General features: G+C 38.6%; 1 protein-coding gene across 2 annotated transcripts; it reads right to left on the reverse strand.

The window, feature by feature from the left end:
* Positions 1-1,280: 1,280 nt before the first annotated feature.
* apbb1 (amyloid beta (A4) precursor protein-binding, family B, member 1 (Fe65)) lies at positions 1,281-14,317 on the reverse strand. 2 transcript variants are annotated; one of them, XM_028465509.1, is made up of 15 exons: positions 14,164-14,317; positions 11,807-12,457; positions 10,301-10,506; positions 10,154-10,213; positions 8,662-8,756; positions 8,493-8,559; positions 8,136-8,282; positions 7,072-7,199; positions 6,071-6,076; positions 5,821-5,935; positions 5,634-5,715; positions 5,467-5,547; positions 5,261-5,376; positions 1,986-2,162; positions 1,281-1,914 (listed from the first exon to the last, which is right to left on the reverse strand). In XM_028465509.1, the coding sequence occupies exons 2-15, from the start codon at positions 12,435-12,437 to the stop codon at positions 1,759-1,761; spliced, it is 2,067 nt and encodes a 688-aa protein (XP_028321310.1). In that variant the 5' UTR covers positions 12,438-12,457; positions 14,164-14,317; the 3' UTR covers positions 1,281-1,758. The 2 variants fall into 2 exon arrangements, with proteins under 2 accessions (XP_028321310.1, XP_028321311.1); XM_028465510.1 differs by lacking the exon at positions 6,071-6,076 and having other exon boundaries at positions 1,759-1,914.
* Positions 14,318-15,093: the final 776 nt, after the last annotated feature.

Here is a 15,093-nt window from a genome sequence, read left to right on the forward strand (position 1 = left end):
TAATTCTCTACTGCTAGTTTAGGACACACACTGACACTAACTAACATGCCTATGTAACACGCAACACCCCCCCACCCCCCACCTCCAGCCTCCAGAGGGAGGATTTACAGGATACACGTACGGCTCCGCAGCGTCCAAGCCTCTACAGTCAAAGCATGCAGCTTGTGATCTTTTTTATTTTTATTTTATTTTATTCTACAGCACGAGTGAGTAGTTATCATCGGTGGGAGATGGCTGTGAACGAACCCTTTTCCTTTTCTAGTTTTACGGGATGAGCATTTTGATTGGAGACGCTCCTAAAATGTGAACCAACACTCTGTGATTATTGCACATTTTCATCAGTGCACGTCATGCAGAATGAAGGACAAACACGCACCGCACTCAGACGTGGTCAGGATGGGACTCTGGAAGACGGGCCGCACGAATGATATGACGTCTATTACACCCAGTGAGGAGGAAGTGGAGGGAGGAGCAGAAACGTCTTAGAAAACCAGAGTTGGAGTGTTTACATCGAGTGTTTTTGTTTTTTTTTTTACAGTACTTTCTTTAGACGGTAGAAAAAAGACGAGCATTGGAGGATAAGGGTGGATTAATGCTAGTGTTTCTTATTCTGGCTTAAAAAGATCCTCCACTTTAAGAAAAAAAAAACAAAATGTGGCCTAAAATCTTTAAAATGTACTTATTAGAAGATCTACATCTAACATGCATCATATTTGTTTATTTAGCTTTTAAAAATGGGACTGCGTTACTGTTTTACAAACTAATCCAGTTGTAGATACTGTATCTCCAAATTAATACACAAATTCAATGAACTCAACAATATTTGCCAGGCTCACATATACCACGTGATGACAGTGTTTTTTATTGCAAATTACTAAAAAAAATTCTCAAGTTCCTGCAATTTTCTTCAAATGATTCCACAAAATTTCCCCAAATTACATAAAAATGGGTCACAAAATTCAATAAATTGAAAGTGAATATTTTGCAGGGACTGATATCTGTCACTTAATGCTTTAATTTAAAAAATTTGTATCATGTAATGATTAAATCACTAATTTTCCCGCACAATATCTGCGTCCCACTTAAAATAAACTCCATATTAGGCCCCTGAACTAAAATGAGTTCGACACCCCTGATTTAGAGCAACCAAAAGCAGCACAAATTGTCATATTGACCATAAAAGCAGGCTGAATGCTTCACTCCAATAGGAAACAATGGGATATTTACAGGCAGTGAGGCCATGTGACATCATTAATCACATGATTTCAAGATGGTAGAACACAGTAAAACAGTAAAGTAGTCCCATTTTTTAAAAATTAATAAAACAAATATGGTGCAAAATAATGAGTTTTGTTAGGCATAGATCTTTTTAAAACACATTTGTAAAAACAGTGGAGGATCCCTTTGAGTCTATTATCTTCATGTGAAGTACATTATTACATCCATATCAAACATTCAAAGCCTTTTTTCTGTTAAAACACAAAAATAGTGACGACTCACAGAAGGAATCTCAGAAGAAGACGAAGAAGATGATGTTTGATTGCAGGAGTTCCTCTGAGTTTGGAAATTTAGTAGAAAGTGAAAGTATAACTGTGTTCCGACACATTTGGTTCACTAACTACTCCACACTAGATTGGTGACTGGACAGGTGAGACAGTTGGAAGGCCAACCTTTGGCAGAGGATGAGGAGGGTGTGAGAGGGTGCTGATGGGATGGAGCTCGTCTTAAAAAGAACTGGATCGATGCTGAAGCATCGCCTCAAGGGGACTGAGACCCTGACCTGTAGCTCCTAAAGCTACCCAGCAGACTCTGAACCCCCTTCCTGACACGCCGAGCCACAGAGTCAGCGGGGGGCGTGGGCAGGCAGGAGGCCAGACTGGGAGGACGGGCGTCCAGACATTTCTGGTAGCGAAGCTGAAAGAAGAGAGTGGAGTAAGAGTGAAAGTTCAGACTTAGTAGCACAAAGTGTGAGTCGTGGGACTCACCATGCAGGCGGCCTGCACAGCCTCACTCAGACTGGCAGCGTTGGGTTCGCACCAGAACATGTGGCAGGTGAACTCACACGGACCCTCCGCCATGATGAACGCAAAGGTGTGGACGTTCTTACCTACACCCATGAAGGAGAGGAACCGTACCCTGCACTCCGACAGCACCTCGTCATCCTGGGAGGACAAACGGCAGCATTACTTCTCAATCAACTACAACTGGCCTGCGTTAGTCTAAAATGTGCATTGAAAACATTTACACATTCCGAGGAGCTACTGCTCAAGGATTTGTTTGAAAATGTCTAACCTACCAGCTTGAAAATGTAAAAACTAATTGTCAAAATGTTTATAGTTTTGTCTTTTACTTTTTTTTAACTTTTCTACAGTTTTAATACAAAACAATCAATTCTTAAAAAAAGATCGCTGATGTAATTGTATCTCACATGAAGGGATGGGTACCTTTCATATTTGAACCGATACTTTGTACTTTTGTGTTGTGATAATGGTAAATAATCTCTAATAACCTCAAAATGTTTCAATTTACCATATTTATTCCTCACAATAATAATATAATATTAATAATAACAAACTAACAAATACACTCCTGATCAAAATTTTAAGACCAGCAAAAAAATTGCAAAAATGTACATTTTGCACTCTTGGATCTTAAGAAGGTTCTAAGTAAAGCTTGGAAATACAAAAAAAAAGAAATGCGAGTGAGACAAAGAAAAATTTGATTCAGCAATTTATTGTAAACAATAAAACTGAAATAGGCTGTTCATCAGCTGATCAAAAGTCTAAGACCACAGCTTAAAAAAAACCCTGAAAACTCCCCAAAATACAACTAAAAATGTCAAAAAGAACCCAGTAATACTTGATGCTAGTGTTTCCAGGTGGCCAATGGGAACATTGTTCCAAGTGGTTAAGATGGATTCATGGAGGGCATCCACTGTCTGGAATTGATGTCCATTTTTGTCAACTTCACTTATCCATCCGCCCCCAAATGTTCTCAATTGGGTTTAAATGAGGGGAACACACAGGATGGTCCAAAAGAGTGATGTTATTTGTATGGAAAAAGTCCTTTGTCAGGTAGGGATTGTGAACTGCAGTCTTGTCCAGTTTCAAACCCAGTCATTCCCACACAGATGAAGGTCTTCAGTCATAAGGGATGAACTCTGCAACATCTCCACAAAGCCAGCCGCCATTTGACGCCCCATGCACAACCTGAAGTTCCATTGATTGAAAAAAGCACCCAGATCATAATGGCGCTCCCTCCACTGTGGAGCGTAGAAAACATCTCAAATTAGATCTCCTTGTCATACCAGTAACTTTGGAAGCCATCAGGACCGTCAAGGTAAATTTTTTTCTCATCCACCTTTCAATGTCCCATGTTTGGTTCTCTCATCCAAACGAGCAATTTTGTGGCGTTGAAGGACACGAGGCCTTTTGAGACGTTTTTTGTTCTTAAAGATGCCGTCTGATGGTTATTGGACTGTAGTCTACATCAGTAACAACCTTCATTTGGGTCGAGGATCCTCCAGTGTCTTGATGGGCAGCCAAACGGATCCTCTTGCTAAGGGCCAGTGACATTTTTTGGTCTACCACTTGACTTTTTTGTTCCATAACGCTCAGGATCTTTAAAGAAGTTCAAAAATACTGTCTAACGGTGTCCAACCTCAACAGCAATGGTGCGTTGCGAGAAGCCTTGCTTTTTTGGCTTTGTATCAGGATGTCTTACTTTTTTGGCTTTGTATCAGGAGGTCATGACAGTGTGAATACCTGACATAAAATTACATTGAATCCACATTTTGCACAGATTTGGGCTTTTAAAGGCTGCGGTCTTAAACTTTTGATCAGCTGATGAACAGCCTATTTCAGTTTTATTGTTGTTTGCAATAAATTGTTTACTCTTTTTTTTGTCTCACTCCCCTTTCTTCTTTTTGTATTTTCAAGCTCTACTCAGAACTTTCTAAAAATCCAAGAGTAAAAAATGCAAATTATTGCAATTTTTCAACTGGTCTTAAAATTTTGATCAGGAGTGTATGTCAAACCAACATCCAACTGTTTGCTTTGTATATTGTAACATTTGTTTCACAAATTTCTTCATCATGAAAACCCTTAATGCAAAAATTAAAAACCAGCTCCACATGACAGGGCTAAATAGTGAGTATTTAAATTTAAATTTTTACTTTGTACTTTCCCTGCATGCCCCTGTGTTCCCATACCTGTAAGCTGCTGGAACTGTGAATTTCTCTTGGAGATGAATAAAGTATCTATCTATCTATCTATCTATCTATCTATCTATCTATCTATCTATCTATCTATTTCCCTTGCATTTGTGTGCATAGGTGAAAACCTCAACGTAGGTATCCTTTTTCCAAAAGAACCAAATTTTTGTTCGTTGCTATTGCCAGATCTTAGTTGGTTCTAATCCTGTTTATCCTAAAAACCGTGTGTGCAGCCACGAGGTGAAGGGAGAGTCTAATTAAACAGCGGAAGGAAGCACTCCCTTATACTCTCTTTATTGCAGGACATTTCTAGCTGTTTCAGTAGGTTGTTGGACACAGGTGTGCGTGGGTCCACCTGTGAACAGGGACTTTTAAGCAACAGCGCTGCTTGCCTTGGCCACAGAACCAGGAAATATCTCTGCGTTCCACTGATGGAGGCTTTACACATAGATCTGAAGCCCTTAGCAGCTGGTTCTCCAGCTATCTGTAGTCGGTACAGCACACTGTTCAAGAGTATAGCTCACATATGGTGCTCGGTCCGCATCACATTTTAAAAAGCGGAGCCATACTTGAGATTGCTTTCTATGAGCCATTGCTGAACCCTACTGCCATTATTACGCTCTTGTGCTTGCAATATTGTTCAGGTACGACACAGAAACTCAAATATTGTTTCACTTCCTCAAAGTCAAAAAAATGCGCTTAGGTACCAAAACATGATACTTTTTGTAACATAAATCTGTACCTAAAAAAGTACAGAATTCTGTAGCCATCCCGAGACGAGCTGTTCAGTCCTACTGCTCAAGGCTTGGTTTGAAAATAACTTTCTACTGTATCAGCTTGAAAAGGTAAAAACTAATAATCAAAAAGCCCATAGATTTCTCTCCAACTCCTCTTTTACAATTTTTGTATAAAACAATCAATTCTTTGCTGATGTTACTGTCTCACATGTGACCTCAGACATTTTCTAAGTTTCTACATCCACACCATCAAACTGTCAAATAACAATACATGACCACAGGCTGTGATGTTGAGTTTGCTTTGTTTTACCTGTTTTGACATTATTGTGAGTGTGGCTGGTGCAACGTTCACAGACACAGGAATCCAGTCCTTCTTATCTTTAGTGTTGACGGCTGCCTCCAGAGCATCATTCAGCACATCCATACCTGACAAACACACATGAAGCAGAACACATCATTAACAAGGGTATCACTACATAATATTAACAGCTAATATACATTTTTAGGTTTTCATACCAACTGGTCGAGCCACTGGCTCACAGCCAAGATAATAAACATGGAAGCGCTGGAAGAGTTCGTTTTTCGGAGCAGGAAACTCTGCGTTAAACAAAAATTATCTGAATTTCTTCCGTTTCTCAGGAAAGGAAAATAACCAAATCAAAAGCTGGTGAGAGCTAGCTTACCTTCCACAGGGATTATTGGGTTTCTGGGGTCCGAGTTGAATCTGCTCATCCCCGGTTTGGTCGCCTTTCTCTCCATTATTATCTACAAAGTCACAGGAAAGAAGAACAGTTTCAGTCAAATCCATCCATTGAATATAATCCATGACATCGAGGTGAATTCACACATAATCTAGTAATAAGTGGTGACCTTTGAGCACATCTCATGTAGGCTGGTGGCGATGTTCTTAGCCGGGGTGTCGCAGCGGAAAACGTGACACTTCAGCACCTGGGTGAGGTCGTCTCGAGCCACGTATGCAAAGTCCCTGCAGGTGAGAGCAGACATCACCTGTTTATTAGCCATTAGTGAGATTCACTTTCAATAAATAGATGTCAAATACACAACATTAGAAAAACAAACTAAAAAAGCACAGTAATAATAACAAAACATGTATGTGTACCTTTCCCTGTTCAAGATGAAAATGCAGCATGAAAGAAAAAGCACAAATGTTAGAAACAGAGACCTAGCTTCTTCTCTGCAGTGTCAACAAACATCAAGCAGAGGGCAGCAGTGAGCAACAACAAGTGGTTTAGAGAAATTCTGAGCCATTTTAGACAGTAGGAAGTGGAATTTTTGCAAATGTTCTCAAACAGGACTTGCACAATAGGAGTGTGCCAATACATTGATTGTTAAATCGCAATGCGACACTTGACGATTCAATAACGATTCATAAATGTTCAAAAACAATTGTTTTTCATAATAACTAAATGACAGGAACACAACCGGAGAGAAGATTCTCTACTGCAGGAAACACAATAACTGCAAAACGGAGCATGTTGACCAGCTCCTTTTCTTACACGATAACTTGAAATTTTAAAATCCTGAAACTGAAGACAGCGATGATGATGATGATGAGTAGGTGCACATTTGCACTTAAATGCTCTGGCATGATTGAATTATTCATTGTGTTCCTTTATCCATTCACAGTTTATTTAAAAACAAACATTTTTACAAGTGTTATGAGATTGGTTTTATGTTGGTTTTATGTTAGTTTTTCGTGGGATTTATGCAGCTCATTGAGGATTTTGTTTTAGTGAATAAAATAGCTTTTGTGTTAGATCAGATTGAATAAGCTGAAAAAAGCTCATGTTTTTCTTTTGTAATATGATTAATGTTGGATTTGGTGATTTCACATAATTAAAAGATAATGGAGATACATTTGTTTGGTTACTTTAAATATTCGATCGACACATAAACCTTGTTTAAAAGTATGAATCGTGATAATCGTAAATAATCTAATTGTAGCACCCTGAATCATAATCGAATTGACAGGTTCCTTAGATGACACACCCCCATTGCACAAGTGTAAGTAAAGGCTTTCTGACTGTATACGACATGTTTTAAACACACACAAAAATAAGTCTGAAATTGATCCATTTCTATCCCTTTGTTCATACTGACCGGCCATTGTCTCTCCCAACACCCCAGACGCGGATGCTGCCAATGGGCTGAGCGTGCAGTAGAGTCTGACCCAGTGGGTCGATCAAGTTCATCGTGTCATTCTCCAGAACCATTAGCATGTCTTTACCCTGTTGAACAAGACAAAACATTCACTCTAAGAATACATTGGACTGAGCACAGGCACCTATTTCACCTATGGCCCTTAAATCTACTGAAAGTTCAAATACATTCATTTAAATATATTTTACAAGAGAAAAAAACAACGGAAATGAATTAGGGTCAATTTTGATGGAGAAAATATTTTTGGACAAATCAAAAATAAAGTCGAAATCTCGAGAATAAAGTAGAAATGTCAAGATTAGTCAAAATTCAGAAAATGAACTCAAAATACAATATTGCAATGAAAGTAAAACGTTGCTAAAGAAGTAAAATCAATGGAAGCTGACGAAGGCCAATTCACCATATACAACAAACAACAACAAATCGTGGCCATCTACAATATGCCTTGTATCGATGAATGCGTTAAACTTTACTCCAAAGTTGGGTTTAATAGCAAAAAGTTTTTCTTTATAAGCTCCAACACGGAGTTGTAATCTCTTTAAGGACTTTGAAGAGATAATGGCAAAAACTGAATCTGTTGAGAAGGAAAAACCTTCAGTCCCATCTGTGTATATTGAGGAGCTACGGAAACAGATTAGGGACAGTTTTGATGGAGACTGTTGTTGTACATGATGAATTGGTCTGAGTCCGCTTCCGTAGATTTGACTTTATTAGCAAACCTTCTACTTTTATCACAATATTATATTTTGAGTTTATTTAAAAAAATTACAACTTTAAACTCGACATTATATTTAAACTTTTTCCCCGAAATTTCCTCTTTTCACTTTATTCTTCATTTGGCCAAAATGATTTTCTCCATCAAAATTGGCTCTTATCCACTTCCATAGAAAACATCATTAGTATGGAGCAAAAGACTTGATAAACACATCAACCAAAAAACAACGTGATGCTGCGTTACAGGCGTGTCATATCTGTTTGTGTGCGAGTCAACAAAGGGTCCTCACCTCGCCCCAGATACCAGCGGTGTCATGAAGGTTGTGTTTGTGATAAGAGAGCTGTCGGATGCAGTTGTTGACAGCAACGCTGCTCTTCCCAGGGGCCATGTCCTCCTCTGACATCTCCACCCAGCCCAGGGAACGCACGGCGAAACACTGACAGCGTGAAAGCACAAGAAAATAAGCACCCAGAAGAAGTGCACACAGGAAAACAAGTCCAAAAAGAACAACAAAGGGTTTGTACATTAAAAAGAAAGCCTCATTCAAAGGTTTTTTGAGTATTATATGTTTCTCAAGTGAGTGTTTAGACCTTCTTGAATTTGTTTAAACAAATGATGTCAATCCAACATGAAGCATATGTGTTACCTTAGTTTCTATGTCAGTGCAGAGAGGAGCAAGCTTCTTCTCCTCCTCAGACTGGGAGCAGTTGAAACTGCAGAAAGACAAAAAGTTAAAAGCAAGCAACTAAAACATAAACAACTTGTTAGGATTTCTAATCACGCTTTTTTATCAAAGAGCTTTTCTTCCTACATACTTCAGATTGATGGATGCATAGCGTAGAGTTGCTCCTTCAAACTCTTTCAGACTTTGATCAGATGCAACTTCACCCTCCTCCTCCTCTTCCTCCTCCTGTAAACACAAGCCAAACTTATCAAAGGTTTGTTATTATCTACTTCTCATCTTAAAGTAACACAGGATGAAAAAATATTAATTATACAACAGTTATTGAATTTATATTCCTTGAGTGCTGATATAGAATAACAACAGTACTGAGACTTTGTACGGATCATATCACTCCGATGTACAGCTGATCTAAATACTGTTAATTACTGCTACATCTAGGGCAAACTACACCTCAGTACACTGTTACTACGTTCACGCTATAGGTCTTAATGCACAAATTGGATTTGTTAAAAAAAAAAAAATCAGCATTTGTACATATTAAATGTGTCTTAAATCAGTTTGGAGAATGAACAGAATGCGACATTAAAGTGACCCGCATGCACGTACGGTGTTTAAGTAATGATGAAGGCGTCCAGTGTAGGACTGAGAAATGTTCTTTCCTACAGAAGTCAACACTAGATAACCTTAAGAAGAGTAAGGAAAAAGAGAGGGCCAAATTCAACCTGTTGTCTGTTGTTAATTAACTCACAGAGAAGATTACTCAAATATGGATGGCGTGTGTTGTTACTGCACTTTCTAGTTCTGACACTTGGCGGCATTGTCACGGCCAAGGCAGGTTATACAACAAACTAAACTTTACCCAGGGATGTCCTGATTCTTATAGTAATCAATTAATCATATGACAGAAATCACATTTTTGCACTTTTAATATTTCATGATCTTCTTCCATAACTATCCCATTGAGTTATTTTTATTGCACAAAACAAACAAGTGTTGGCTAAGGAAATTAATTTCCCTTAGCTGTCACAATGTAATGCATTTAACTGTTTTAAAGGTGCAATATGTGGAATTTTCAACTTTTAAATATGTCTTAAATACCTAAAATAAAAATTTGAGTGTTAAGAAACATGTCCTCAGCTGTCATGCTATATGTGATTTTTTTTTTAAGACTACATAATTATATTTACATTAATAAATATTGCCAGCCTGGCCAAACTGTAGTACCTATTTTCCACCGGTTATACACGGAGTATAAGCCTATTTGTAGCAGAGCAGTCCCTGAACTTGGCCATCTCTGGTAACAAACATCCATCAAACAGATAACCCATGAGGTTTACAACCAACAACAACTGCTTAAACATCTTCACTCATGAACGCATCAAACATGTGAAGTTGACGATATACATCAGCCCGCATGGGCCCGCCAAAAACATTTGCGGGGTGTAGCAGAGAATATTGTCACATGTACTGTAGTTTTGCTTTGAAGTACTGCAAGTTAAAGTAAGCTGAAAATGTAAACCTCACCAACAATGGTAAAGATGCAAAAGAATGTACAAACACATTTAGAGACTACAATATCATTGGTGATGTGCTGTAAACCCAGATGTATGAATGTTTCTCACCTTCCACAGCTCCTCTTCACCTCCAACTTCATCTGTGCTAGAAAGGTGAGTCCACGACTCCTGCAAAATTTAACACAGGCTGATCAGAAAAACATGATCACCACCAAACTGTGTTTCCATCATAGAACAATCTCTCCTGGACGTCACCTCCGTCTCCTCACAGGGCGTGGTCTCCAGAGACATGGTGGGGGACATCATGGAGTCGCCTGCTCCACCCAGAGGTGAGGGAGGCTCCCACTGGGTGGTGCCAGTTGGAATATGCCAGTAGTAAGTGCCGGAAGTATCGCGGACCCTCATCCATCCAGAGGGAAGGTCTGTGTCAGTCTCAAATGCACTAGAGTCCCAAAAAGACTCTGGAAGTTCAGATATGAAATATATATTTACTCTAAAGCACCATGTGCTAAAGATGCAGAAATACGGAAAAAAGACATACTGTTTACATTCTCATCAAATTTAAAAGATTTAATTTTCCTGAGTTTTATTTATTTATTGTGTGCGAATGCTGGTGATTTTGTTTATACTTCTGTATAAAATGATACCATAGAAAAAAAATAAAGAATTTCAGAACTATTTAGTGCATGTTTTAATTTGTTGCTGCACTAATATGTAATGTTATTATATAAACAGTTTACCCTAACTTTGTTGAAAACAAATGAATTATAATCTAAGATGTGTTAGTTATTTTGGTTTTGAAAGTAATATCTGTGAATCTACACAGAAACTGATACAATCTCATAGTTTACAGCATTAAAACTGCTGAAGACTAATTTTTTTTTTTTTTAAATCAAATAAAGACAAAATGTAGGCCTCATAGATCAATAAATCAAAGATCATTTGCTGGAATAAAAGATGGTTGACTGCCGCTCAAAGGTTTGTTTTGATTATCACTGTAAACAAAGGTTTTTGCGCATTGCATTGTGGAGTCTTCCTTAGACGGATGCAAGGAAGTGTATTTACGTCATTCTTGCTGTGAATTATTGTGTTTGCCTCCAAAAACTCTGTCAGAGTGACTTCCCAAACACAATTCTGTAGTTTTAACACACTGAAACTTGTGCTAGTTGTTTATTTTCAGATTTAGGATTCAAGAAATTTTAATCTTCATTATGTGCATGTACATGTACATAATGAAATAATGCCCCAAAGTTCCCCATTAAGCCTTATAAAATAAAAGATAAATATACAAATAAAAATGGAAAAACAAAAAAAAATAGAAAAACAAATAAAAATAGAAACAAAAATTCCAGCCAAAATTGAATGTTTTACAGAGTTAAGGGATATCACAAGGAATACTGGGAACAAACTAGAACCAAAACAGTGTCAAACGAATCACTGTTCTGGCAAAGAAACATTAGAAATGACAGTAAGAATGAAGTTAAATAACTTCTAAGCATTCATTAACGGAACATTACATTCCACAATGCAATGCACCAAAATTTCCCAAAAATGTCAATAAGAAAGTGTTTACGGTGGAGATGAAAACAATCTTTTGGGTAGCAATTTCAACCTTTTACATCTATTTTTCCAGCAAACTATTTTTCATTTATTGATCTATGAGGCCTACACTATGGATTTATCTGATAAAAAATGTCTGCAGCCGCTTTAACATTTATTTATTTAAGTTTTCCAATAATGATATATACGTTTTTTTTTTACCTCTGTTGCCATTTGGCGAGCTGTCAGCTGCGTTGTCCTGACACACTGGGGACCAGCTGGACTCTTCATCACTTGGGGTCCCGTTCATGTTAGAAAAGAGAAGGCAGGCGTTCCTCCCCACACTGCTCCCCTCTCTCTGAAGCCCCTCACCGCTCAGTTCTTCTGCTGCGTTCTCTCCACTGATCCCCTCAGACGTCTCCTCTTCCTCCTCGGAGGTGTTCTCTTTCTCTTTATCGCCCTCTTCTTCTTCTCTCTCCTTCTCCTTTTCTTCTGTGGACTCCAGGGTGTCGATGAGGAGGGGCTCATTTAGGATGTTCTTGGACTCTTCCTGACTCAGACCAGGAGTCATTGCTTTTTTAGGAGACTTGATCTGCTGCTCCGCGTTGCCCTGTTGTTCTTCCTGAGTGTTGTTCTGCTCATTTCCATTCTGGCTGATGTTACAGTTGTGATCCTGGTGGTTCTCGACTACTTTGCGCAGCTGATTCTGGCCCTCTTTAAGCCACTTGGCATTGTTGGCAGTAAGCTCCTGCTCACACCAGTGGCTGCTGTCGTTCAGCTTGTTCCTCAGCTCTTCATCTTGCTTCTGTTTGTTCACGATGTATGTCATATCTTCATCTTCATGCCCACCCATTGTAATGTTCCATGCAACTGCTGTGACGAGAAAAATATGTGGTACTGTCACAAGTGATTACAAACAGCTAACATTACATATGTTTCTGATTAGGGGTGTAACGATTAATCGTAAGGCAGTTAAAAATAGATTTATAGGTATCACGGTTCATAGCAATACTCTGAAAACTGAATCGAAGTATTTTTTTAAACAGCAGAGGGCGCTACCTATTTATCCTTCTCTTGTCCATAAGCGTAGGTGGCGGGCGGAATTGCCTACTACTCTTAAACATGTTCATAAATGATTCCTTACCAATTTAGCACCGAAATAATATCTGTAATATTACGTGAATATCTGTAAAAGTCACGTTTTTCTATTAGCTCTGTCTGCTAGCGCATAGCATCTCTTCTTCACTGCTAGAACAGCTGCATGCCAACCGACCACTGGGTTACCAGCGCCCTCTGCTGGCCCAAACAAATATCTGATGTAAATACAGTACAATGACTGTTTTTTTTTAAGTCCAATTGTTAAGGCACAAAATACATTTTCAGTTGCACATTTAAAAAGAAAAGGAACTATTATGCAGTTCTGCATAGTTTACTGTAGAGCCATAATCAAAATTAATAGGCTTCTTCTTCATTTGTATTATTCCGTTATTAATTTAATTCAGGATTTATTTTGAGTTAAATTGCATTGTTTTCAATAGTTTATCAAGGGATTCTTTTGACAATGAAAAATAAAAGGAAAATAGTATAGTATTTTTTATTATTAATATTTTTCAGTCATCATTTGTCTAGAGTCTCATTTTGTAAAATCAATCGCAGGAGAATCATATCGTGGACCCAGTATCGTGAATCGTATCGGGAGTTGAGTGAATCGTTACATCCCTATTTCTGATATCTATAGAGTAATATTTCCTCAACGTCCTCTATAACACGGTTTGTAAGAAGGCTACAAGAAGAACATATATGAGTTAAAAACATTATTGACAATTTAAATAAAAGAATAAGAATCTGTATTTTGACAAATCTGTTTTGTTCTCTAAAATATGATCTCTATGTATTTTAATTGAAAAGAGTTAAGTGCATCATTACATCCCAATCTGGAATAGTGGATACAATATCGGGATTCGAATCGAATCGTTGGTTGAGTGTATCCTTACACCCTGAATCTGAATCATCACAATGCTTGATGTCACTAGTTATTTAAAATTAACCAATCGTCTCTGAAAAGTTCAAATAAATAGTATAATGTCAGGAACAAACAGGTTTAAAATCAGCGTTGTGAACACAGCTGACAATGTAAACAAGTCCGACATTTTACAGTGATTTAGTGGAAAAAAGATCTAATAGTGAAGTTAGTGTCATATTAATTCATCACTATGTGGCATGTTCTACGTTCACTTTCACGGTTTACTTCTTGGGACGAACGTGAGTCGTACTTCACCAGCTTCACCTTACATTTACCAGCACGACCTTTTTATCTAAAGATGTACACCTTAACACCAATATAGTAATGAATCTATAGCAACGTATCAGATTTATGACGCTGTCTTTTAAAATATTCCAGTTCTTTGATAGGAAAAACGATGGTATTTATGCGATGCCTCCACGGCAGGTGGAAATAACGGGCATCATCCGCCATCATCTGTGCTAAGCTAATGTTAGCATCTCAGTTAGCCGCCTGGCATCCTCAAAACCATAAACTACGTTAATTAATTCAGCTAGTGTTATTATGAGGTCCTTACCAGCTCTGCCACACCTCGCTGTCGATGAAATGCGGGGACTGCAATAGGTGATGCTACATATTTCCGTGAATAGCAAGGGCTTGCAAGGGTGGTAGGTGTTCCCTGTGAGTAGGCTGAGGCTCCGCTGCTGGTGATGGAGGGCGGTGCTTTGGGACCTGCGTCACTGTGATGTCACGAACCAGGCTCAGCAGCAGGAAACTGGCCCACACTGAAGCGTTGTGTTCTAATGCAGAACATCACATTGGAGTCACATTCAGCCATATACTGGTTTAAAGGGAAAATTAAAAGTAAACACCATCTTTATCTGCGTGTATTGATCAGGGTTAGAGTGATTCTCAACCAGCGGTATGTGTACCCCTCTGGGTACTTAAACATGTGGCAGGGGCCCTGGAAACATTAAGGAATTTATTTCCAACATAGGTAATTTTACATCCTATTCAGACATTTTAGTGCAGTGGTTTCCAAACTGTTTGGGTTGTGACCCGATTTTGATAGCACGAATTATAATAGTTACCACATGATACTTTTCTTTTCCTACATGTTTGTGATATGGTGTTACAAGTAGCCAGGGTTAGTGCACCAAGTCACAAGATACACCAGCTCAGATATTTTTATACTGTATTTTAAGATGTAGTGGTTAGAACGTCTGCCTCACAGCAAGATTGTCCTGGGTTCAAGCCCTGGAAGTGGACACTTGGGTCCTTTCTGTGTAAAGTTTGCATGTTCTCCCCATGTTGTATGGGTTTTTTCCTCTGGCTTCCTCCCACAATCCAAAAACATGACTGTTTGGTTGATTGGAACCTCTGAAAAATTTGCCCATATGAGTGAATGTGAGTGTGGATGGTTATCTGTGTGTTGCCCTGCGATGGACTGGTGCTCTATCCAGGGTGTACACCCGCCTAATACCCAATGAGAGATGGAGATAGGCAC

This window comes from Gouania willdenowi, chromosome 13, assembly GCF_900634775.1.
Source record: "Gouania willdenowi chromosome 13, fGouWil2.1, whole genome shotgun sequence".
In the NCBI taxonomy this organism is placed as follows: Eukaryota; Metazoa; Chordata; class Actinopteri; order Blenniiformes; family Gobiesocidae; genus Gouania; species Gouania willdenowi.

Coding starts and splice junctions, on each gene's coding strand:
- apbb1 (XM_028465509.1), bottom strand. CDS start 12,437: ATGGGTGGGCATGAAGATGAAGATATGACATACATCGTGAACAAACAG. Junction 8,757..10,153: donor GTGAAGAGGAGCTGTGGAAG/GTGAGAAACATT, acceptor TTGTGTTTACAG/GAGGAGGAAGAGGAGGAGGA. Junction 5,716..5,820: donor TACATGAGATGTGCTCAAAG/GTCACCACTTAT, acceptor GTGACTTTGTAG/ATAATAATGGAGAGAAAGGC.